The 26524-nt window shown below is 41.7% G+C and overlaps 2 protein-coding genes across 2 annotated transcripts; both read left to right on the top strand.

Moving 5' to 3' along the window:
• Window positions 1-1535: 1535 nt before the first annotated feature.
• Window positions 1536-4339, top strand: LOC135487070 (uncharacterized). The gene is made up of 6 exons (XM_064770403.1): window positions 1536-1610; window positions 2002-2227; window positions 2631-2733; window positions 3149-3246; window positions 3480-3573; window positions 4094-4339. The coding sequence occupies exons 1-6, from the start codon at window positions 1566-1568 to the stop codon at window positions 4107-4109; spliced, it is 582 nt and encodes a 193-aa protein (XP_064626473.1). The 5' UTR covers window positions 1536-1565; the 3' UTR covers window positions 4110-4339.
• A 1116-nt stretch (window positions 4340-5455) lies between these two features.
• Window positions 5456-25977, top strand: LOC135487051 (receptor-type tyrosine-protein phosphatase T-like). Its single transcript, XM_064770370.1, has 36 exons — window positions 5456-5685; window positions 6261-6389; window positions 6541-6756; window positions 7530-7772; window positions 8466-8663; window positions 9021-9158; window positions 9617-9937; window positions 10675-10769; window positions 11212-11422; window positions 11763-11974; window positions 12525-12594; window positions 12830-12936; window positions 13154-13361; window positions 13778-13884; window positions 14089-14296; window positions 14767-14881; window positions 15051-15315; window positions 15651-15693; window positions 16089-16197; window positions 16357-16484; window positions 16812-16954; window positions 17300-17387; window positions 18092-18165; window positions 18429-18465; window positions 18743-18840; window positions 19032-19151; window positions 19443-19591; window positions 19921-20056; window positions 20374-20523; window positions 21243-21330; window positions 21699-21772; window positions 22438-22572; window positions 22982-23119; window positions 23598-23761; window positions 24037-24172; window positions 24591-25977. The coding sequence occupies exons 1-36, from the start codon at window positions 5619-5621 to the stop codon at window positions 24663-24665; spliced, it is 4995 nt and encodes a 1664-aa protein (XP_064626440.1). The 5' UTR covers window positions 5456-5618; the 3' UTR covers window positions 24666-25977.
• Window positions 25978-26524: the final 547 nt, after the last annotated feature.

Raw genomic sequence — 26524 nt, 5'->3', positions numbered from 1 at the left:
CAAGGTCCTTATCACACTAAAGTGTCATTTTTGTAAGGGTTTCGGTCTGGCTTCGCAATATCATGGCCGCCATTGTCAGTCCCGCAGCATTGTAGCCGGGACTGTAACAGAGGTTACTTTGGCGGTTCGTCGCCTGACCAGTTATCGCTCTGCCGGAAATTGTCATCTGCTCATCCACTGTCATTGTTCATATGTTTTTATCTTTACCAACGAGATTTTCTCACTGTTTAGCTTGTACCCTGGGATATTATGGACCAAACTGTAACAACAAATGCCAATGTGCGAACGATACAGCATGTGACTTCGCCACTGGATCCTGCCCCAATGGCTGCAATGACCAATACACTGGGAACTTTTGCAATATCGGTAAGTTGCCTCTTTTTAAAATATATGCGGGCGGTGGTAGGTTTTCGCATGCCCCTAATCAGTTGGTAATTACAGTGACAAAAAGGAAATATCATTCGCGTATAAATCTCATGGTCGACTGAAGTCAAAATACGGCCCTATTTTCAAGTCACAATTCAATTTTGTCAAAATCTGCATTCAATATGTTATCAGCGCTTTTCTCTATGGCGAACGCCGCGAACTTGCTGTAGAGCTAAGTGTTACCACTTACGTAGGTCTGAAAATCACCTTGCTTCATCTCTCAGAAAAGCCAACAATTTCGGCGAATACAGCATCAGGACAGACAACAATAGAGTTAGAATGGCCTTTCATCTCTCCACGTGACAGTGTCCCCGACTATGGCCAAATCTCTGGCTACAGCCTTGAGTACAGGGATCTGAGCGACCCAAGCATGATGTGGGTGAACCATTCGGAAACCAGTGTCATAGGCGCCAAGTCCAACGTTACCGTGACCGACTTGGAGGTGTTCACGGAGTATGCATTTCGGATTGTGGTCAGGTACCGAGGCGTCGATCGTTCTGAAGTGTTTGGATTACCAGGAAGGGCATCGACCTTTAGGACAGCTTGTGGAGGTACTTTTATAGATTCAATACTGCATTGAGGTATTTCACCTCTTCCTTAAGAATGATTTACCTCAAGTCTTAGGCAAGTAGCTCCGTGCGACTTCTTCAAAACTAAAACTTTGTCAGTGGAGAAGGCTTGTGAGTACTTTCGATACGATTGTCTTGTAAATAGCGCCAGGACAAAAGTGAAGAACGATGTTGGAATACAAATACATATGTACTCCAAATCAATTTCTCTAAATCAGGGACATTCTACAGGATGACCTAATGATCGGTGATGCCGGTGTAGAAGTTTAAAATGTCCTAGGATGAAATGTCCGGGAACAAAGGATTCTATTATGCGCTTCAATCTCTGAGCTATTGACGGTCAGGGTCTCTATAGAACCATATTGCAGAATACAATAGGGCCGGACACTTTTTCCAGGGGGGACACTTTTTACTTTTACACCGGCACGATTCTTGTGAGGTATTGACGTCTGAAACGCTATGCAGACTTGCTGATTTTGTGCAATATCAGCAACTTTATGTATTTCGAAAAATCGTTGTCTATTTTGTTCTATCTCCACAGCACCTGGAAGCGCCCCTTCAATCCAGAACATGGTGACACGTGACACAGACAATGACACAGTCATCACGATTCAAGTAAGAAGTAGCTTGTCAGGCAAATGTTTGGTAATATTTAAAAGCAGCGTGTCTGGCAACGACAGAGGGCCACTTTAGAGTTCGGATGTGGAACCGGCGTGGAAGAATCCGGTAGCAGCCCGATAGATCAACAAGATCGTAATTGAAGTCAAGCCATGCACCTTTTATCCGCAACTGATACTAGGGTGCTGGACTAAAGCTCCAGTGGGACTAAATTTACTTTCACACTGACATACGTAGGGTTAGACTAAACCTGACGACGCTTTCATGGACATGAACAAACCTGATTCATTAGAGTCATTATGACGATCATCAATACCTCTTTGTCGAGACGTGATTTACACACAGCCCAACTTGTATTTTTCTAACCCTGTATGAATCTGTCTTTCAGAAATTGCCCAAAAGTGATTGGAACTGCGACACCATCACACGTTACAGAGTGTATTACAAGCTCACCAAACAAAAAGATGGTGACTGGGCGTTACTCGAGTCACAGAACAGGACCGTTGTGGTGAAAGGCCTTCCAACGAGACAGAGTTTCCACTTCATGATAGGCGTTGTGAACAGTGGAAGGTTTCAGACTAATGGTTCAGTCGAGTATAAGTCAATCCCAAGAGGTACATTTTTTGTGCTTTTTGTCCAGGCGGAGGATATGGCTATTTGACCATCGGAAGCATAAACCGTCGCTGAAAGCAGCTGTCAAGTGACGAAAGTGATGATATTTGACAACTCTATAACTCGATCGTCGGAGAGCATTGCGTTGTGGTGCAGCCCACATGCACCAAATAGTGTGGTCTTAATAAACACTGATGTAAATTTTCTCAAAAGAGTCAGAGTGCAAAAGGCATCGTCTTTCTCTTTTCTCCATTAAAAGAAAAAGATCACGATCCAATTAAAATGATACCAGCAGAAACGATATGGGACCCGAACACATTTAGATAACGTGTGAATTAGGATTCCTCTTTTCCTTTCTTTGTTATCTCCACGAGTGAAATAAATGTTCCCTTTTCTCCTTTTTAGCGCCTATACGATACTATGACATGCATTTTGCTGTGTGGGTGGCTGTACCAGCCGGATTTGTTGTTATAGCTGTCATATCAGTCACCATCTATCTCTGTATTAGGTAGGTGAAAGCAAGAATCACTACTTAGTTCGATTGAGGGGGGACTTTCCCCCACATTTAACTTTCGAAGCGCTTGTAGAATTCACGATTCGTACAGTAGAATGTGTGTTTTAACGCGGAAGCGGGTAAAATCAATTTCTGTCGTAGATGAGGTTTGGATGTATTAACGCTAGCGTTCACCTGTACTTCTCGAACAATAGCAAGAGTAGATTTCTCGTGAGTGCTATTGCGAGAACTCACTGGTGGTAGCTTTGGTATTTCATGCGTCACTGCGACTAAACCAACCTAACAAAGGCCTTTTCTTTGCGATTACTGTACCGCCTTCTATAGAAACCAACCCTCCGTGACCAAGCAACTATGACAAGGTAACAACTGCATATTACGAGCTAAAGAACTCTCTGTTGTGTCATTTCAGAAAACGAAACGAGAAGACACCAACACAGGCGGAATCTGTTGGGCCAGCCGGTACAGAGACCACAAATGTCTCACTTTCTTCAATTCCTCCCGAAAACGGTGCGTATCGTAAAGAAAGATTCTGTCAGGCAGATTTGAGAGCAGCTTTGTCTACAAGTCCTAGGAGACACCGTCGTACTTATTCATTGTAGCTGTTCTTTGGTGTCCCGTACCCCACTTAAGTACACTTTTTATAAAATTAAGAAGTTGAACATTGTTAGCTAATATTTATTTATTTCATGTTCTGGCCTCTCCACATTTCCTGCAATCTAAACGTATTTCTCCATTTTCAGGTGTTGATCAAACCGCAACGAGAACGGTGACTCGCTCAACCCTAGGTACCATGCCACCAACTAGAATGAGCTTTAGTTATGGATTTCTTACCAGGTACGAGTCGCTGTTACACCAAAATGAGGCTTTTTCCGACTCCTTAAAGGTTATCAAACTTTTTCCTGATTTATCCGACAAAAGTCCGACCTTGTCCGACTTTCCCTTGAAAGGTCAGATTTCTAGAAAACCTGTGAAAGATACCCGGGCTTCCTAATATAGGGAGTCCTATGTTGAATGGGTATATGAGGAGTGAGCCATACACACAGAGTGACTCAAGCGAGTGAGCTAATTGGTATTCACATTTAGGGTCACTCAGGGTGAACACAGTACTGAACATTTTGCAGACACGAAGATTTTCGTAAATCGCCCATTCAGGGCAATATGATCGGAGCATTCTTGCTGCATACATTTGTGTACATCATACAGTCATGTGATATACACGTACAATGGACGACAAACTGGCAGGGAGAAAATGCTTATGAATGTTATGTTTGCTTTTGAGAGTGCCGACAATCTGGAAGTAACATCCACACAAACGTAGTGTTCTAATTCGACCTTTACTCTGGCTTTCTTTCAGACACCATAGCCCGTGATGATGTAAAGTTCGTCCCTCTTCCCAGTTGTCTTCTACATTTTTGGTAGCAAGCCGTCCAAAACTCTGCTCATCGCAGGTGCTACAGCTTGCCGAGAAAGAACAAACAGCTATTTAGAGGGAATATGGAATCGACATAGAATGAAAGCGTTTGCCATGTTTACTGCACCTGATGTATTCGTTCGAAGAAGCGAAATCAGTCTACGACCAATTTTCACTCTTGTTAGGTATCCAGTGTCTTTAAATGCATGATATGTATTTGTGATAATAAAATTAATTGAAATTGAAAATTGTTTCGTTACAATGACGGCTTGACACGAAGATGAATCAGGACATGCAATCAAATAACTGGTCTCTCCGAGGATAATCGCTAACCTCGAACCTACAAAGAAGGTTTGCTGCGGGAAAAACGCAGGACTTTTCATACTGCATTATTTGCCTCATAAATGCAGAGAGAAATGTCAAAGCCAACACGTGTCTCTGGCCTTACATATACTGGCATACAGGCGGACGTCAACAGAAAAGTCGTTTTACAGCTATCCTGAAAGAGAGCGTTGTGAATATGTTTATACACTATAGAGGTAACTCATACATAAATCATAAGGATTTTAATGCCAACATCGGAATTTCCGCCAGGGTGGGCTGTTCGGTTCAAAAGTGATCTTGTTTTAGGGGGGGACCATCTCTTTAAATGGCGAATTGTTTGATGTATGGCGACTTCTCCAATCAGGTGACCATTGACAACAAGGAAGTAATGTGTGCGTGAAAACACTTTATATCTTTGAACAACTTCGACCAAGGTATCGGAGAGATTCCGTCCATTAGTCCGAGTCTCTCTTTACACAGACCCTTCAAATTCGCTCAGAGAGTGACCACAGTAACCTGTACAAGGAATTCCTTCAGCAACCGTTAACAATGGCGAGGTTTGATTTACTGTCCCACCGAAATACGAGATTCTATACTTTAAAAGGGCAACAGTATAATTCATCTTCCTCAAAGAAAGGTAAACTGCTTATACGTCAATAGTGCTTCAATGAGAATATAGGATAATTGTTCGACAATTGTCACTTCTCCGCCAATAAAGATGACGCGTTATCAACAAGGAAGTAGAGCACGAAACCCACCGCTATCCTCACGATATTGTTTATTTACAAAGTATGCCATGCTATACCTGAAAAGGACGACAATAAAAGAATGATTTATCATGATCTTTTTTAGCACTCAAACAGTCCGCTCAATACCCCGTGATATTTATAGTCGTCGATTGAAGAGTTTTCTAAAGGTTTTTCTAACCGATGAGGTATTTTGATAGACAGGAATGAACTCAATAGAGAACTGGAAATTTGTGAACGTATCAAACGCCATGACCAATCCAACTAGATTTTTCTACGACTTACAGTACTTGTCAAGAACATCGAGGAAGTGCCTTTAGTTGAGAGTATGATCATTGCGGGAGGATAGGAAGGCCGTCTACCACTCAGTTATTTTGAGAGTTCGCTCCGTTTTCACCATGGGGCCAGTAATCGTATACCAGGCAATCATGTTCTTGGTTGTGACTACAGCAAGCACAGCAACTGGTAGGGCTTTCTCTTTTCAGCTTTTGCCTCAAAGGGCTGCTAGCCATTAATTCATTTCTACCACAGATTCAAATCACTGACAAGGACGTGCAATCATTAACACTATTTCGCGTGCACCAATATTTTCTTCAGCAGTCGCATGAGATCACGTTGGCCTTTAAACGTTAGCTTAGATCGGACTCGTGTAGAACCGCCTATTTGCAGTAACGGGCATATCGTTTACGTTCCTTACAAAATCCCTTTCTACTGATGTAGAGAAGACATCCTGAACTGAGACAAAAACACACATCAAACTATCATGTCCTTGGTTTCTTAAAATATATGGCTGAATCTCAAAATAGTTTTGAGTATCAAGCAACTGCATTAAATAAATAAAATGATAGCAGATCAATAGCTAGCTTTGTGGTCATGAAGGAACAACTCAGCAAGAAAATCAACCAAAATTTGCATGTAACATATTTTGGACTCTCTTAGAAAGGGGGAATTTGCCCAACGCTCTCCACTCCACTGGCGAATAAAGGTGTTTAACAGTTATGTAAGCTTTGTCTTTATGACTTCTGACCCTCACATTCCAGCTTGCGACCAAACCTTTGGTGATAATTGCGAGTACCAGTGTCACTGTGCCAGTGTTGTAACTTGTGGTACTGACGGATCCTGTTCTAACGGGTGTGCCAATGGCTGGGAAGGAGAGTACTGTCAGCGAGGTAAATTAAACCCCCAAATCGTATGAACTATAAGTCAACAGCCCGGCTATACATCATACACTGACACCAGTCCAGGCCAATGGGCAAGTTCTGTTGTAGCTCTGCTCCCTGAATAAACCATATGTAAATTCCCAACTCTCGTTTTTTTCAGGTAATGTAGCTGCAGGAAGGTCTTCAAGTACATCGCAGAGCGCAACGAATGGTTCCTATTCCGCCGCATTGGCCCTTAATGGTAACACGAACCAAGCCTTTTCTAGCTGCAGTCATACGACCAATCAAAACCAACCATGGTGGAAGGTGGATCTGGGGAAGGTGTACGTTCTCTTTACTGTGAAGATTTGGAACACTAAGATATCGAAAAGTGATGGTAAGTCAAACGATCAGAAGTGGAAACTCTAGAAAAAAAACATTGGACAGTCAGGAAGAGTTCTACCTTTGGTAAAGATATTGTACAACGTATTTTCATAGTTGGGCGGAAATGAAGGCGACAATTAAATGTGAATGTAATAAATAGTACAACGTACATGTATATCAATTAAACAACACAACTCAGCGAAGGCCACATTCGATTCCTTCTGATTGATTGTAAGGAGTTTGAAAGGACCTTGCATAGGATGTCCAGGGAACCAAGGATTCTTTCACGCTATTTTAATTGCAGTATTGACCGTCATTGTTTCTTTAGAACCATACAGCACCATCCGTCAGAATACAACAGGGCTGGATACCTTTTCTCAATCTCGGGGGGGGGGGGGGTATTTTCGACTACTTTGCCCGAATCATACATGGCCATTCAAACCATCATGCGGAGTGACCCGCCACGAACGCCTGGAATAAGTGTGTACTTCGCGGTGTTTTTCTTTTTCGGGTTCAGGGTATCAAGTACATCCATCCCAAGGGACAAGGTCATTCTAACGTGATCTTTTATGAACGATTTATAAACCGAACAAAATACAGGCGCAGGGCGATACCTTGGTGACCTCTAAACCAGGGATTGACCAGGTCAGGGCCAACAGAATCACGAATATCTCCCCCCCCCGCACGTTTAGGTCGAAATATGCTCCATAACGAAGAAAAGTTCCAGTAACGGAATAATCTAACCGATTTATCCGTTATTGATAAAATGTGTAATTAATGTTTCAGGAGATGTAAGGGAGTGTAAGACAACCGAGAAAGGCACAGACTACAAGGGAACAATGAACACAACGAGGAAGGGTTTCACTTGCGCTGACTGGCTTGATGAGACAGTACACAGCCACAATTATAAACCTACAAACTCCATCAATTATTGCCGGAACCCGTCCCCAGATGACGACGACGAGCCTTGGTGTTATACTACAAATAAGGAAACGCGCTTCGATCACTGTAATGTTCCATGGTGTCAATGTAAGTTACGTTTATGGATATACGTTCAGCATGAGCAACACGTTGGGTAAGAGGGCATTCTAAGATTTAGGTCATTTTCACTCATAAGGGTTCATTCTTCTAATGACAATATCTCGTTGATATTTATGGTGAAAAGTGCTAATTAAATGTAGAGAATGGGCGAGGGATGATTGATCAAACCATCGCAACAGAGATTATTACGCTTATCACTGGCATTTCCTTTTCACAAATTTTCTTATTACATACAATTCGCTCACTGCAAGCGGATTTCGCGTTCCAATACCGTTCGGTGCCAATTTCTTCCAGTCGCACTTGTCAGAACCCCCCCCCCCCCCCCCCCACAAACACGCGCACACACGCACGCACACCTACACACGAAATTGACCAACTGAACCACCCGACACTTCTGATTGAATGCTCAAAGTGGTAGCGTCTCGCCTAGAAATGGGAATCATGGGGATGGTGAGCGATCACCAGCCCCGGGAATTCGGCATGGGCTATTTTACCCTCACGATTCGGTATTCAGTGAGGGAGGAGGAGATGACAGTGAGCTGCAACCGAAATAGTTTTTTGCTCACGGTCATAAATCACCCAGTCAAGTCCGGTCCCCGATTCAAGAAGTTCGGATTATAACGACTGGACCATGCCAAGTTCATAATTTATGAATTCATGGATGATTTATTGTTGTTCCAGCAAAACTGAAGAATTTTGAAATACGAATGGATGACAATCACTGTTATAAATATAATGGGTCAGTTAATTTTGTTGCGACACCGGAATATCATCGATGCGACACGCCTGTCGTCGGCAGGAACTTAACAATCCAACTCCTGGATTCATCAACAGTCCTGACTTTATGTGAAGTTACTGTACAAGCATTTCAGTACAGAGGTGGGTAAGATCGATATATTTTTGTAATATATATTTGGCTAAAAGAAAGTATTATTGGACGAGTTGCAGGAACTCTGGCCAGGACTAACATAACCATGGGCGGCATATACTGCGTTCACTATAACGGACAGTTCCGAGCGCCGGAAGAGGAGAGGAGGCAAGGAAATGTTCACCTCAAATATTCTACCAATTCCTAAATGCGACAAAATTGGCAGACGGCCACAGCTGGTCCATTGATGGCATCTTAAGATATCTACTGACATGCTGCACAGCACACTTTATCACCAACTGCCAAGTTACCTTTCGTCATACTCTATATAGGTGTCTTTCGATTGATTTGTTTTCATTTATTTTCAGCATGCCAAACCAAGCATTATGGCCCTAACTGCAACAACAGATGCCAGTGTGCCAATGATGACAAGTGCGACGACAAAACAGGAGGATGTCCTAACGGAAAATGTAATGATAGCTTCACGGGACCTTACTGCAATATAGGTAGGAAATGAAAGAATCATAAGAATCTATCATTTAAAGGTTGTGTACAATCGCTTCATGGACCATTCTACAATATCGGTGAGTAAGAGAGCCCATATGACTCTCGTCTCAATTGAAAATACCATCGTTATCTACAAATAGGTGAATGTTTCAATTAGAAAGGAAACGTCCTTGATGTCGGCCTAACGAGAAAGTACTAATTCCCTTATTACTTTCATTGCTTTGAAAACGCAAGGCCTATCAAAGACTGCTTCCCATTACTTGAGATGTGTCTTATTCCTGTCATATGCCTTCGATTTGCTCTTTTCTGAGAATTGTTTCAGAAATTTTATTTTTTTTTATGATGAGTATAAAAGAAAAATCCTTCACAGTCGCGTGAATGCCGATTTCAATACTAAATTAAAGCACGATCACATATTACATAATGTATAACTAATACTTGCTTCTATTGTCTCAAGAAATACCAACAATTTCAATGAATGCTCCTTCCACCCCGACTTCTATCCGCATCAAGTGGGTGTACAACAGACCTCACGACAGTACCTATGATGCTGGGAAGGTTGAGACGTTTGAACTTGTATACAATAGCACACCAGATTCGTCATCTGGGTACCTTGTGACATCTCCGAATCCTGGATTGCTCACGGCTGACTTGACTGCCCTTAAGCCATCCACACAATACAGTGTCAGTATTCGGCTTATATACAGCACATCCAAGACTGGATCTATAAATTCACCTTTTGGACCGATGGCAAACTTTCAAACAGAGTCATGCGCAGGTAAGTTGAACAAATACCGTTGATATGAAGATTTCATATTCAGCGATGTTCTATTTTATTACAATAACCTTCTTCTCTTAACAAAATGTGTGCATCTAGGTGATTCCCATTATCACTGCAATCTCTCAAATGGTGTTGTTTGTCTACATGAGGAGCTGTTGAAATACTGAGATGTATACATAACATCCTGACAAGCATCGACTGATGACGGCAACGATTACTAGATCAGAGCAATAACATTAATCAAGCATTTGAGATCAAAATTGAGTGATCAATTGGTCTTCTTTGGGAAAATGTTTTGTGATCTAAAGAATTACATTGCTTGAATAATATCGGCAGCAGAGGTTCCTGAGCTTTAGAAAAACTGTCAATGGTTTCCAGCCAAACAAAATAAGCACCACGAAGAGGTTTTCAGCGGAACGAAAGACCCTTCCGTTGAAGTTTTTCCAGAATCTCAAATAACGTTTTGGGTTATTCATTTTGCCGAAAAAACCTCTACGGAATGCATATCCGTGTTGGCCGGGGAAAAAATGTGTCCGACAGGTCAAAAACCTTTATTTCTAAGAGTGCTGAGTACGAGCAGCTACATTTTACTATTTGGTTTAAGAAAGGATCGAAGATTTTGTAGGTTAGTCCAAAACCATCACACTTAATGCCGTACAGCAGAGGTACTGAAAGTGCCCAAATGTTTATTTCGTCCATTCCTATCTGTTATTTTGTTTTCAAACATTTTTTAGCCTACATGGTGATGCCGGTGATAACAGTGATATCGAATAGGACTGTCACAGGATCAGCCTGGCCGAACAGAGTGTCACTTGTAATAACTGCAGAGGTACATATCTTGTTGTCAATTCCCGAAAGTGATAGGAAATAAATGTTCACAAGGCTTTCTCCGGATCAGTGTCCTTTCAGGGCAGAAGAGGAAGGTTTCATGTGATTGGTTCTAAAGAAAGCTTCCAATGAGTTATATCCACAATGTTTTAGAGGTTTCAGCATGATGCAACTTCGCTTTTGTCCAGGCAGCAAAAAGGTGTCCGAATTTTCGATCAGCCCACGTAATAAGTGTAACCGAAAGTCCATTGATAGAGGAAATTCAAGATGTCTTTTTTCTAAAGCCGCGTCTCAGCAACGGATTTTCTTTATCCGTCAATTAACTCAAAAAGGGACAGAGCCAAAGAGCAAATAATATAAGTTATACAAAATGTTCATGTGCTTCATTTGATGTTGTCCGACAGTCACTGATTTAACTTGGGGCTCCACCAATGGTGTTTCAGGTACCAAACATGATAGCTGCATGCAATAAACAGTTGAATGTGTACATCAAGAAAACCACTGAATCAAGCTACGTCGAATTAACAAAGACAGGCCAGACTTACACGATGGACGGACTTACAGCATTCACCGACTATGACATCAAGGCAACCGTAAGCAGCCCCGATGGGAAACAGAAAGACAACATTCAGACGATTCAAACTGCAGAAGATGGTAACTGTTTAGAATTATTATTCAAGATGCATTAAATCGTTGTCATGATATGAATGAAAGGAAATTGCAATCGTTATCTTCTGTTCAGCTGCTAGTCTACATCGTAAGTGGATATTCGTTAGTAACAGCCCTGTATATAATTAATCGGCTATTCAAACCAAATCGCTACCAGAAATAGAAGTGACCCCCAACCGCTATATATCGCAACGTCACCGTAAGAAAGTCGCAATGATGATGGATCCCATGCTTTTAATTCTATGTACTGTCAGCTACTAAATACTTAAAGTACAATTTACTTGCTAAATTTATATACAATATTCTATCATATGCCATGTTTCAGTTCCGTCAGAGCCGACCATTGCTGAAGCTGGAGCAAGCCCCAATTCCGTGTCCATCAAAATAACCCCACCAGATCCACCATATGGAGTAATCACGAAATACTCTCTTACAATGTGGGAAGCAGGCAGCAGTGGAAAGACGTATAGTTTTGGACCAACCAATCTTACTCACACTTTTAGTGAGTTAGACTACTACACAACGTACCATTTCCAGGTAAATAATGATTGCGTTTTTCGAGTGTCTCTCGACAAATGGCTTCGATAGCAGCTTCCCATTGTACATGACTTAGCCCAAAGGTCGGTTTTCCTGCGGCCTTTAATGCGGTAAACCTACAAGTTTGCTTCAACCCAAACTATGTCCGTATGAATCCAACATTTTACTTGATAGAATATTTAATATAATAGTGATTTCAGCGCAACCTTCTAGTCTACAGCAGGCTTTTGTATCGTTCCTAAAGTGCATTTTAGAAGTAGGAGGCTTTTTCCGACTTCTTAACGGTTTCTCTTACTTTTTCCTGATTTTTCCGACAAAGTCCGACCTTGTCCAACTTTTCCCTGAATGGTCGGATTTCTAGAAAACCTGTGAAAATACCAGGGCTTCCCAAAATAGGGCTATAAAGATCATAGGCCTATATTGAATGGGGTTAATGAGGTGTGAACCAAACACTCAGAGTGACCCTAAATGATAATACTAATTATCTCACTCAATCTGGTCACGTCATCAACCCAGATTCAACATAGCTTCAATGATAACTGTTTTTCAGGCCCAAGCATCCACATCTGTCGGTTTTGGGGCCTGGTCCAATGAGATCAATATTACTACTGTCGAGAGAAGTAAGTGACCTTGGGTCAATGATAAATAATTGGTAGTTTTGAATCATCTTTAATACTAACTGTAGACGGTAAGCACTTGTGGGCATGAGGCCAGTTTAGATATTCATGAACATTTTACAATTTCTTTTCAAAATGTAATTGTAGCAAGATTCGAGCAGCTTTTAAGCTCAAACTGACCGGCCATCTCACTACTGTCAGCTCAAACGTTCATATCATCTTTCTTTCCTCCTGCTAGTTCCTGGGCCACCAAACTCGCTTCTCGCGAAAGAACATACGACCAACAGCTTAGTCCTCGTGTGGACCAAACCGAAATATCCCAACGGGATCTTGAAAAACTACAAGGTATGCGGACTGGTACTGAACGTTTGGTTTATTATTTTGTATCTCACAGAGATCTTCATCACCAATTGTTTTCTTTTAGTATAGCATAGTATTCTAAACTTTAAAACCATCCAGAACTTGATCGGAATATACATGTACCTGCATCATGCCGTTATAGCTCCACAATTTGTTTTCAACAAACCTGACAGATTGTTTCATAGAACATCAACCTTTCCAGATGATTTGTACTCCGTTGTTTTCCTATGATGATGACGTCAACGCGAAGAGGACAAATTACGTTAAAGAATCCAGCCCGGGTCCTAATGTAACGCAGCTCCAGGTTACTGACCTCACACCAGCCACTGAATACAACTGTAGTGTTGCTGCACAGACATCCATGGGATATGGACCAAGTGTTTGGCTTACGAACTGGACCAAGCCAGAAGGTAGGCCTTTGTTTGAGAATAAGGTGTGGTACGCGGGTTTCTGGCCTCACACCAGCAACTGAGTATACAACTGTAGTGTTGCTGCACAGACATCCGAGGGATATGGACCAAGCGTTTGCCGGAGGAGCTGGACCGAGCAAGGAGGTAGGCCTTGTTCGAGAATACGATGTGCTACTCGGCTTTTCTAATTATATAGAAAAATCTACAAGGTGCATATTTGGTGTTGGCTGAAAGACCTTTAAAGGTTTGTTATTAAGAGTGTGTCATGTGTCACATTGTCATTCGGCACTTTGGACCCAACTTTCCGGCGTAATACAACTCTTGATATACATGTATGGTGTAACCAATGAACGTTTACGGTGGATTGATAACGAAGCTATCACTTAACTTTCTATGTGTATCTTTTATCCCAACAGTCCCTGGGCCACCAAACACGCTTCTCGCGGAAGAACATACGACCAACAGCTTAGACCTCGAGTGGACCAAACCAAAGAATCCCAACGGGAATTTGACTAACTACAAGGTATGGGGACTGGTCACTGAGATCTCACGGCGATCGTTAACGCCAAAGAGAGTCTGTTTTATTAGAGCAAAGCTAAGAATCTTAGATTTCAATCGGTATGCCTCATCTAAATGCATGCCGATTGTCGTGGAGGAAGCTCAGCCTATAGTTCGTTCAAACAAACCTGTCAGACAATTTCAACCATCACGTTCAAAACCTTTTCAGGTGATTTGTACTCCCTTGTTTTCTTACAATGAAGATGTCAACAGAAACAGGACGTCTTACGCGAAGGTGTCAAACTCTGACCCAGATACGAAGAGGCTGAAGGTAACTGGCCTCACACCAGCCACCGAGTACAACTGTAGTGTTGCTGCACAGACATCCAAGGGATATGGACCAAGTGTTTGGCTGAGGAACTGGACTAAGCCAGAAGGTAGGCCTTAGTTTGAGAATAAGGTGTGGTACGCGGGTTTCTGGCCTCACACCAGCAACTGAGTACAATTACTGTAGTGTGGCTGCACTGACCTCCAAGGGATATGGACCGGGTGTTTGGCTGAGGAATTAGACCAAGCCAGAGCGTTAGAATTCCAATGACTGAATGACAAATTTACCGTCTGTCACCAGGCCATTTCTTTAAACAGCGTAAGATTTTGGCATGATTGGTTCGGTCTACTCCTACCATATTTCGAGAATGCCGGAATTAGATATCCAACTGTCTGCAATTCGTTACGGCCAACAGCAAGATTTAATGGCATAGAATGATTAAGAGAAAAAGATTCAACGAGTCTTTTTTCCTCTATCATATCCGATTAACCGGCGCGTGTTCCAACAATTCAAGTTGTCCACCAGTTGTACCCTTGCTTCTACATATTATGACACAAAGACAACAATTGACCATTTCAGAAGCCGTGGTACCAGAGAATCTATTTCCGAGTGTCTCTTCAAGCAAGACAACGGATAGCACCATCACTGTTGAAGTATCGAAGATGCCCAAGTCGTTGAAAACTGGTTCTATAAAGTAAATGTTCGTGACCAAAGCTCTAAAGCTCATCTTAACCAAGGACCTTCATACAAATCATTTATGATCGTTTCTGAACAGAGCACGTAACGGCTGGTGCTGACTGAAATGTGATGTGTGATAGTACCTTTAGGCAATGTGAATATCCTCTACTGAATTGATCTTTCAGTAACATACGCATTGCTGTTGAGAAGCAACAAAAACGTCGCAGAAGGTCGACATCATTGCGAAAAGAAGAGCATGACCAACTTACTGATTATGAAGCAGCCAAGAAGAAAGGCTACCCTGGTTACATAGCAGCTGAACTTGCCGCCAACTTCAGTGGTCCATTTGTTATCGGAGATGGCAAGACGTATGGCGGTTATAAGAACCCTCCTCTGACGAAGGGGCAGAAGTATGATGTCATCTTCGGTATGGTATTCACAGTTGGCGGGGTAGGTATGGTATTTGAGTTGAAATCGTTTTTTAAACTCGTACATTCTGTAATTCACAGCTAGATTTTCGATGTTTATATGTGGGGCTGATGATGACAATAACTTGCCACGATAAGCAAAGAATTAGGGATTCAAAGGTGTCCGCCTAACATCAAACTTATACAAGAAATGACATATACAAAAACAACCAAATTCAGGACGAACTGATTGCCTAGGCCATAGTGTGATCGACATCATCAATATGATAGCTTTGAAACAAACTGACTGACCGAGGCACTCAAAATTCATTGAGGCTAATGTACTATACTGGTATATAATCCTGTCTTCATTTTCAGCAAACAACCATCGCCTACAGAAGATATGGAAACCCTATCACGGGTATGGATTTTATGCCTCAAAGTTTCTTTAACGCCACAGCGGTCAGTCTTATTAAAGAAAACTGAGAATTGTATCATAATTTTTAAAATAATTAACAGACAGAATCTATTTACTCATGTAGTCAAAACCCCGAGCCGTAGCCATGTTTCAGTTCTTTGTTGAATTACTTGTCAAGCACCATCATCATACACTATTACCGGTGTGCAAGGGATAGTAGTCCTAGTGCTGATAGTCCGTGTAACAATAGCCCGCATTGCTAAATGTTTTGGTTAGGGTTAGCGGTACAATAGATCATGCTGCTTAATTGGTCAAATACAATGCTACCGGACTATGACTCCAGGGGGACTATATCCGCTGTCACACCGGTAACATCTATTTCTATATTTTTTACACAGTAGGAAGTGTTGAGTCCTCAGTTAATGTCGTAGGCCTGGCAGCAGGAGTGACTGTTGGAGTTCTAGTAGTTCTGGCAGTTATCATAATTCCTGTGGTTATCATTATGAGGCAAGTATACAATGATAATAAGTACCTTATTGTCTGTGTCATTTATGTTGGGGATATAAAAGGTGTACGTTTCATTTCTATTCCTTTTAGGCACTTTTTATTCTTGTGGACAAAAGAGGAAACCAGGCGTCCACTTTAATTCTATTCATTCATTTACAGAAAGAAGCGTGGCGAAAAAGAAGAAGCAACCGAATCCCTCCCCACCCAGCTTCATGACATAACAAGTCCAATCATTATGCCAGAATTCGAACAATATGAAGTGCCTGCAACAAAATATAGGGTCTCAGGTGAGTGAGGACAAAGAAGAAGCCCCGAGATGCAATTTTAAAAACATTCTACGAAGTAAGGATAGCGAAGGATTTTTTCGAAGCTGTGTTACTTCACTTGGATTCTATACAGCTTTTTGCGATAAACCAAAAGTCTTAGTGGGTTTTCTTTACATGTTTGTGTGCAATGTTTCTCCGCGAGTTATCAATTATTATACACAAACAAGATGTTTATCAACTGGTAAAGAGAATGGCCTCTGTTGGTTCAGGGTAGCAGACATTTCCAGCTACAATATTTCCAATGGACTAAATACTTTCGGTATTAGCTTGATGGTTGTTCTTCTTCAGAATCAACTGTGCCAATCGTCCCACCCGGTGCTGGCAAGGGGTGTTCAAATCTCCAAGGTCGAACCATAAAGCTTCCTGACCTTACTCCCTATGTCAAGAGTATCAGAGGGGAGAGGGCAAAGGAATTTAAGAATGAGTTTGATGTAAGTGACATAAATCTTGTTGTTAATGCATTTTATGATCATCGTTCAGCTTCTGGTCTCCTTATTTGCATTGATACCCGTCCCCAACTTTGAATAGCACGTGTATGGAGGAGCTGTAGTCTTCTCTGATTTGGGAGAATTGTCAAGATAGACTGTACATTATTCACATTATTCAATACCTTAAGGGGCTTAATACATTATCCGGTATCTTAATACAAGAAAATACATATGATGCATATCGATCGAGTAACACATTTGGTGCAAAAACAAATATGAACGTATGATATGAAAAGAATTAGATGCCATTTGTCTGAACGAACTAACAAATGTCCTTCCTTGCCTCAGGAGTTGCCAGTGAATGCCGTCAAGTCCATCAAAGATGCAGAGAAACTGGAAAACTCGGCGCTTAACCGCTACAAGAACATAGCAACCTGTAAGTATGAAAGTTATTATAAGACCAAATATGCCCAATTTTTCAGCTTGATATCCGGAACAGGATGTGTTGCTGATAAAGGTGCTTTTTGTCTCATGTGTACATGCCTATATTGAATGGGGTTAATGAAGTGTGAGCCAAAAACTCAGAGTGACCCAAAGGGTTAATACTTATTAGCTAACTCAGTGAGGTCACCTCATTATCCCCATTCAACATACGCCTTTAATCTTCAATGCCCTATTTTGGGAAGCCCTAGTATTTTTTCACAGGTTTTCTAAAAATCCGACCTGTCAGGGAAAAGTCGGACAAGGTCGGACTTATGTCGGATAAATCAGGAAAATGTTAGAGAAACTGGTAATAAGTCGGAAAAGTCGATCAAGAGATCAATGTGCAATCATCCATTAATCAGACGACTGGTAACTTTTATGAACATATTGGCCGTTGAAGTATTTACATACTAGTATTATATTGACTAGAGTGGTCGACATGCCACTTTCCCTTTGATTCATGTGGATGTTTAATTGATATCTACTCAGTCATCATGATCATGATCAATATCACAAACGTCATCAGGGAGAATTTTAACATAAACTTACTACCTATTTACCATTTAATGCTTTAAATTATCAGAAATAACTCGGAAGATCTACTCCCTAGCTACTTTAATCATACATGTAGGTGGCCTAATCATTATTCTCATTCAGATGATCACAGTCGAGTTGTCCTTCAACCCGTCGGCGAGGAGATATCAGACTACATAAATGCAAGTTACATCCATGTGAGTATTAGTGTAACGATAGTTTGCATCTAGAAGGCATATGCCTTTAGACGAAACTAGCTTTCACGACATGCGATATGCTTAACCGAGATGTCTATTATCACAAGTGTGTCCATTCGTCACTGTTACTACAGTGACAGCACATCTACATGTACGTCATGCACTAAATATCAAATTTAAAAAAATATGATTAATGCACTAGAGAGGGACTATGATCTGATTCGGAATGACTCCTACATGATGCTATTATTTCCTATTTGCAGGGCTATGATAAGGAGAAAGCTTACATTGCCTCTCAGGGTGAGATGAGTATTTTCGAATTAACAGGAAAATATCGTATTTGAATATTGTTTAAACACACCTGTCTTCTGACGAACAACCATAGGGTTCGACCCCACCCGTAATATGAATTAATCAAAGGTGCTAGCAATGGTGTTTTGGTGAAGGTTCTACACCAGCACTATCATAACTATGGGAGAATGTAACATGGTAGCATCAACTTGGCAGCTCATAATCACCTCATTACAAAACCCTCTAACCTCTAGTACTTTGTCTTTAAAATATTGCACACATCCAGGTCCGCTTCCCGATTCCGTTACGGCTACATGGAGAATGATATGGCAGGAACGCTGTGACACCATCATCATGCTCACCAAGTTGGAAGAAATGGGAAAGGTATGTATAAATCAATCTGTCCGAATATTTCCGAATAACGCACCCTCAACAAGAACTGTTTCATACGAATTTGTAATCGAATAGACCAGTTTCTAATAAGAAATAGTACAAAAACAGACGTCATGACAGGCGCTCTATCCGCTACAATGTTTTTTTTGTGAAGATCATCTTCAATTTTCGTTAAATTTCAGAAAAAGTGCGAGCAATACTGGCCGAGCCAGGGAAGAAAGACCTATGGACCATTTACCGTACAGCTGGCGGAAGAATACAAGTTTACCGACTACGTGAAGCTGATCCTGAAGGTCACCTTGGTACGCTTTTCATTGTCAATTCGATTTGGTTTGACTTTTTTGAATGCGGGACCGTTGCTAGAGAGGATGGCCAGGGGAGCAAATGCGTCCAAAGGGTCACCAAAACGTATGTTTTCATGCAGATACTGGACGGTTTTCGGATTGAAGAAGGATAAAGTAGGGGGTTTGCATGGAAGAATATGTCATATACTCCAGATTCTGATTAGGGGTATCAAGTTCAGATTAGTAATATCAAGTTATGATATGATGTTATGAAGTGGGTTTTTTAATTGTACAATTACGTGTTTTCAGAAAGGTGAGGTGCACACTGTTAAGTTCTTCCACTTCACTGCCTGGCCTGATCATGGCGTCCCCAAATTCGCTTGCTCCTTGCTAAACTTCAGGGCGAACGTTCTGAAGGAGACTGAGTATGGGAAGGCGCCCATATTGGTACACTGCAGGTAAGTAAAGGGGACAATATAGTTATGTTAATGTGTCCAAAGCAGAACTTTACAGCATTTCAACCTGTGTCATTTGGCTTCTCGTGTTGAACAAATGTGCTCGGGAGATTGACATTTCAATTTGCATCGTATTTTTCCCATATCATTCCAAGATTATTGTCATGATATTACATAACTAATGGATCTAAAAACTGCCAAGTGTTTCTCACGACAGCAAATGATAAATCCTGTTAAGGTATACAATATATTAAACTTCAACAATTTGCTGCTACCTGCCATAGGCCTATCGGAAGAACTAGGCATTTGACTTATTGTTCTGCTTGTTGCAGTGCTGGAGTGGGCAGGACGGGGACCTTCATCGCTATCGACTATCTCATTCGCCAAGGAAAGGCTGAGAAGAAGGTCAACTTCTACGAGTGTGTCCGCAAAATGAGAGAACAGAGACCGAACATGGTACAGAACCTGGTAAGTTAATTTCTACGAGTGAGTCCTAAGAATGAGGGAGCAGAGACCGAACATGTTACATAAGTCAACATCTCTGATTGTGTCCACAAAATGAGGGAACACAGACCGAATATGATACAGAACGTGGAAAGACAACATCGACAAGAGTGTGCCCTCAAGATATGGGAATAGAGACCGAACATGGTACAGAACTTGGTGAGTCAATATCTACGACTGTGTCCTCAAAATGAGGCAGAGGCATTTCTGATGTCACCGTTGTCTTCAGTCAGCTGCTACTGGAACCATGTCTTAGATATCATAATGGTTTCGTTTCACAGGGGCAGTACACACATATACACGACGCCATTTTGGAGTTTTTCAAGATAGGGATAACGAACATCCAAAGTGCCAACTTCCCTAAGAAGTACAGTGACATGATCAAAATGATACCGGGGAGGCAGACCTGTCAATTACAGAACCAATATTCCGTATGTATATTTTCTTTCTCTTGTGTATTTACACTGTGATTATAGTATCTGATCATCTCACAGATAGGAGCACATAGGGCGAACAAGAAACAAGTCCATAACACGCTCATAACATGTACAGTGGAACCCCGGTAACACGACCACTCATGGGACCGACTTTGAATGGTCGCGTTACTGGGGTGGTAATTTTTTTCGGCCTGATGGCCGTGGTGTTATAATAATCAAGAGCGAGAGCTTTGCGCCGAGGTGTTAATTGGAGACGCGGTCGCGACCGATTACGGCAATTTGGCCCTTTGGTCGGGTTAAAGGGGTGAATCTGGTCATTTGGACCGCCCCATCCAGTGGTCGTAGTCTGGGTACCGGGGTGGTCGTGTTACCGGGGGCCTTACAATGGTAATTAGAGAGGAAACCATTCGGGACCGGCGATTCTTGGTCGTCATAGCGGGGTGGTCGCGTTACCGGGGTGTTCGCCGACCGGCGTTCCACTGTATAAGAATGATTCAGACTCTTGGAAGTGATGGATATAGTGTCCTCCTTGGCTACCTTTACCCATAGATATTCATGATACTCCAGCACTGTCATTTCACAGCAAGGCTGTGAGTCCTAAACAGCAGTTGCAGTCAAGTTGGAATAACTGAATTTTTGAACAACGAGGCCCATGAAAAACATACCGCAGCAATTTGTTTCAGATGCATTTTTCGGTATCTCATCGATTACAGATTCTGGATGCATTCACTGATGCCATCAGCCCTTCAGAACCGGCCTTAGCAAACATGAGCAGGAACAGAAAGCAGGGCATTGTTCCAGGTAGGTGGTCGGCCATCAGAAAAACACACTGCAGGGTCTGGCCGGAGAAAATCCGACGACTTCCACCACCCAGTGACTCAACGTACCAGTATACCAGTGAAAGGAGCATCTTTCTCTGAGATAAATGAAACCAAGTTATACTGATTGGGTTCAGTAGTTTTTACTCCAAAGCCCAAAATTGGGAAGCATGGTCGGGACGGGGAGCTGAACCAAAAGAAAAACTGGATTGCAGCAACTGCAAAATTATTCGCAACTTGACAAATGCCAGGAGTGTGCCGCTTCTTGTCTCGGCAAGTAGACGCCAACAACATGACATAGGTTGGATCCGTGTACGCCTACTATAACTTACACATTCCTCTATTTCACAGATGACCAATCTCGTGTTGTGTTGACTTCACTAATAGATGGATGGGATGATTATGTCAATGCAGTTTATGCCACGGTAAGACCACAAACGTTAGCATCAATGAAAGGGATTAAGTGGACAACTTTGAAGCTAGTGTGACAACGCCGTTAGTGTGCATTATCTGTTTTGTGGCTCATGTACAGTAGAAGAAGCATTGCCGTAAAGCAGTTATCATGCACGCAAATTCGCTCAAACTGTGTATCTATAGCATTTTTATATCATTCTACCCAACGGTGTTGTTGAAATATACATAGCACGTTGTCACACTGGTTAATCCAGGTGTTCAAGTCAATCTCGTCGTATTGCCAAAAACAGCGATTGAAAGACAGACAGAAGCTCCGTATTAATCAAGACAAATTCCAAGAGATTGTTTACATTTTTCATAAACTTGTTCTTTAGTACCGGTGTAATGTTTTTGAGTGTTTCTGTTTTTGAGTGTTTCCCCTCATTGTTTGGGAACGCTCAAAAATAGATTGACGAGTTTTTCTGTGTATCCCCCCTATTGAAAAGTCATGGTCTCTCTAGCTGCCTATTGTTTGGAAACACTGACACATGGGAAACAACCACAGATGTTACACCGGCTACAATATCGTGCAGGTATTTTTTGGAGTTATCTTTTTGGTGACCGTTCTACTGTTAACAAAAACCAATTGTATGCTATCATAGTCTAATTTAATTCTAATTCCACAATCGACGTTTAGGGTTACGGTGAGCGGGACATCTACATCATCACACAGATGCCCCTGCCGGAGACAATGAAGGACATCTGGCGGATCGTGCATGATACGGGAATCTCCACTATTGTCATGATGAACGTGGTCGATGATACCTATGAGGTAAGATTTACTGACAGTAGAGGGTTAACGCTGTCACTATTCACTGTAAACCATACCTACATGTCAGAAAGGTCAAGTTAAACTTAGGTATCTTATACTAGAGAATCGATAGATAGGTCCTTGCTCGAGGCAGTTCCGCATCCTAGAGTCTCGTCGCATTGCTAAGAAACAGCTACAGCACAGCACATCACATGACCTTCAATGGCAAGAGCGATGGAGGAGATTCAAAATCACGTAATTAGGTTCTCGACATTCACAAAATATTTTCATGCACGACACTTTGATGGGACATGGATCTTTGAAGAACGGACTGATCATACATGTACATAAAAGGAACCTGGCTCCTTAATATATATAGCCACGCCATGTTCTAGACAGATCAAATTTCATGGACCTCCTTTTAAATCAGTTTTCCACAGTTTATTGGCCACAAGAGGGCGAGCGGGTAGAGTATGGCCCACTGGTGGTAGAGGGCCTGGACGAGGACACCTCCAACAGTGATATCACTGCCAGGGACTTGAGGCTTTCCAAGATGGCGGACAAAGGCGTAAGTACGGACAGACTTGCTGTATGCCATGGGAAGGAGGGGGTGCAACCTTTTCCCGCCATTGTCATTTTAAAACGAACAAAGATGGAAAATGGGGTGGATTTTGGTGAGGCTGGAACTAGATATTCGAGTTGTTTACCGTTTTAAGTTAAGGTAACTTTTGCAAAAAGGGCACTTTGCGCACCCCCTGCATCCCCCCTCCCGATCCGCCCCTACCATGGGTAAATGATAGCAGGCAGTGATAATGCCGATATTGTATTGGTGTTCGCAAGGGCTTATCATGATACCAAGTATATGGATAGGTTTTTTCAAATAAATCAAATTAACGAATTGTTTCACTTTCAGTACGAATGCAATAGAATACACAAATAAGCTAGCAAACGGATTACAGCCGGAGAAAAAACTTAATCGAATGAAAACACTGCACATATCAGACGTACATTTATAAGGCTATTAGCATATATCGTCTCGTTTATAGGGTAAAGACGGTATGTCGGGCCGAATGGTCCGCCATTTTCAGTTACAAAACTGGCCCGATAGTCAGGCGACGCCATCCTCACCGGAGTCGATCGTGGAGCTGTTAGAAATGGTGGAAAAGTGGCAACAAAAGGTCGAGAACAAGACGATACTTGTGCAGTGCTTGTAAGTGCCTTCAGTTTGGAATCAGTGTTCAAGGAACAAAGTGATTGATAAATACCATACGTATTTTGAATAAGACATGGCCTTAAAACCATTCGAAAGACAGATGCCATTCAACAGGCATCCTGAGATACAGATGTTTGATACTCCTACTTCGTACACAAAAGAGTGTTCAACAGGTCGTATGTTCAACAGGTCGTAAATCTCTTTTCTACAAAGTTTACTTCTCAAAAGGTCCCCACACAGCTCATCAACAAACAGCCCAATACCTTTTCCAGGGACGGTGCTTCCCAGAGTGGTGTCTTCTGCGCGGCGCATTCCGTCATTGAGAAGGTCAAGGTAGACCATGAGGTGGATGTTTTCCAGTATCTCCGTCTGCTCAGGTCAAACAGACCACAACTTGTCAACACTTACGTAAGTACTAGTTTTGCACCTTTGCCGAAATAAATGTCACGCAGACAACTTATGGTCTTCGGATATCGTGTATTATGGGAGTAAGCTGTCCAGTCAACAAAGGGATCCTACCCTCGATCTATACCTTTGATCCTTCACCTCGGAGATGGTTTTCAACCGTCCTGGGAAAGATACAAAAGAAACAAATACAAAAACTTGTAAAGGTACATGAACATGTCGATGTAGGAATGACCCTGACAGTTTACCGGCTTGACGACGAGGCAAAGGCTAACGATGTGAATCGTGCTCGAAACTCCGTCGATTTTTATCGCACCTCGAAGATCGTGAGATATAACAAATAAATGCTTAAGAAGAGCGTAGGCGAACCCGCCTGCCTTCGCATTTTTGCCAATTAAAATACTCAAATCTCACTTTTCAGGAGCAATACAAGTTCATCCACGAAGTTGTTCTGAAGTATCTACAGGGATTCGATACCTACGATAACTTCCAGTAACAGTTCAATCTAATTTCGGGCAATTTCTTACAATGCATATTCGTTACATTGATACGGATATCGGCAAGAGTGGATTCGATCATTTAAAAGGAATGTTGTTTCCACTTGAAATGTTGCTGGAAATTGTTTGTCACACCACATCTGCGTTAGTCGAACCAACCCAACCAGGCGTGATGCCTCGAGTCATTTACTACAAGTAACCAAGTCCAAGACTTACAAGGAGGCACTTGAATCTCAGAATGATCTCAGAATCTTGTGAATGATGTGTGAACCATCAGCTGAGCATATTGATCTTATAGACACTAGTATGCTGGATTTGTATTATTCAATGTTACTCAAGATAACAGTTCAATCATGACATGAACTATGTTTTACTTGTTCAAAGAAACTATTAGCCAACCTATCCTCTTAGAGCCGGCTTTTGGATCGCTCCGAAACACACTCACAGAGAGCCTTGCTGAAATTGGTCCTCCCACACATGCATGTGGCGGTCAGAAAGCATTCATACCACCAAGTATAGATAAGAGAAGAATGAACAACTTTAAATAACCCCACTGATATGCGATTTTTTAAATCGCATGGTGCTCAGTTGCAATTGACCCCTTAGCCATTTGCTATGCAACACCAATACAAACAAGATGATACCTCTCTCATCGATATACTTGCTATGATAACAGAGCTGCTTCGATTTTAGTGAAAGGGCAAAACTATGCAAATTTATTTATTCTCCATTTTTTTAATTGATCACGTAGATGGGCGGGCACTCAGCCCTATTTGTATTTTTCAAAAAATACTTTTTTGCGGCCAATCTGCTGACACGGATCATTCCATCTTATGTTGAGTTCATATTTGTCTACTTGTAACGTGTAAAATGAATGTCATTTTCGGGCCACTCTTACACGAAATTACAATGTAGGAGTTTTTCAAGTTACTGGGTAAGTTGCATGGCCAGCTTTTCTGGAGGGCAAGCTGCATGATATTAGATGACACAAAATGAGACAATGAACATTTTGATGTCATGGCCAAGATATCCCGGCAATTCGGGCGACATTCAGCAGGGCTTTTGTGAGTGATCGAACGGTCTTAAATGATGCGAAAACTTCCCAACTGCTATGTTTTGTAAACACCATTTCAGTTACAAAGTTTCCTGTCGGATATTAATGAATTTACAGGATTTTATTTTTCGATTTTCTTACAATGTATTTCCTTTAGGCCTACATTATATCTATTTATTCAGGAAGGTGCTATATGAAAATTACATGTGAGTGTGTATATACGATAGATAAATAAAGTACATATACATTAAACATTACTGTGCAGTCAGCTGTTCATGCATTCATATACTTTACAGTCCATTTCACTAGAAAAATATATGAGGGATTTCGTACAGAAATGCTGCAGTAGACCAAAATATCATGCTTTATCTGAAACTTCAAAGTTCAGCTCATCTAAAAATATTGACTTTGTCAGAATCTGACAATGTTCACTTCAAGTTCCTTGATAACCCAATCAAAGCGAAAACCCTAATTCCTATTCCGGAATCAAGCTCAGAGAAGGTCACTGTATCACTGTATATAGGGATTCACCGTGATACTCCCTGGCACCAGCGCATTTCAATATACTTTGCAGGTCAAAATTGTGTACATGTATATGACGTAGAACATCAAAAACCTGAATCAGGATGCATGACTACTCGACGACATACGAGGCGTCAGATCACAACTCAGGGTAGTTGATAAAGCTTGGAATCAGTGAAACCTTGGAACCAGTGATAAACCTTGGAATCAGTCCTAAAAATGCATAAAAACATGAAATAATGCCATTCGAACCTAACGTGGTTACGAATCAACATTTGGAGC

This window comes from Lineus longissimus, chromosome 4, assembly GCF_910592395.1.
Source record: "Lineus longissimus chromosome 4, tnLinLong1.2, whole genome shotgun sequence".
Taxonomy (NCBI): Eukaryota; Metazoa; Nemertea; class Pilidiophora; order Heteronemertea; family Lineidae; genus Lineus; species Lineus longissimus.
This window is presented reverse-complemented; position numbering and strand designations above follow the sequence as displayed.

What these genes read in the sequence shown, in the direction of transcription:
- LOC135487070 (XM_064770403.1), top strand. Translation starts at nt 1,566, where the DNA reads ATGGTGACACGTGACACAGACAATGACACAGTCATCACGATTCAA. An exon ending in ACACAGTCATCACGATTCAA is followed by an intron (nt 1,611 to 2,001) that starts GTAAGAAGTAGC and finishes TCTGTCTTTCAG; the next exon opens with AAATTGCCCAAAAGTGATTG. An exon ending in ACCATCTATCTCTGTATTAG is followed by an intron (nt 2,734 to 3,148) that starts GTAGGTGAAAGC and finishes GTGTCATTTCAG; the next exon opens with AAAACGAAACGAGAAGACAC.
- LOC135487051 (XM_064770370.1), top strand. Translation starts at nt 5,619, where the DNA reads ATGGGGCCAGTAATCGTATACCAGGCAATCATGTTCTTGGTTGTGACT. An exon ending in ACAAGCATTTCAGTACAGAG is followed by an intron (nt 8,664 to 9,020) that starts GTGGGTAAGATC and finishes ATTTATTTTCAG; the next exon opens with CATGCCAAACCAAGCATTAT. An exon ending in AGTTGGAAGAAATGGGAAAG is followed by an intron (nt 18,841 to 19,031) that starts GTATGTATAAAT and finishes GTTAAATTTCAG; the next exon opens with AAAAAGTGCGAGCAATACTG.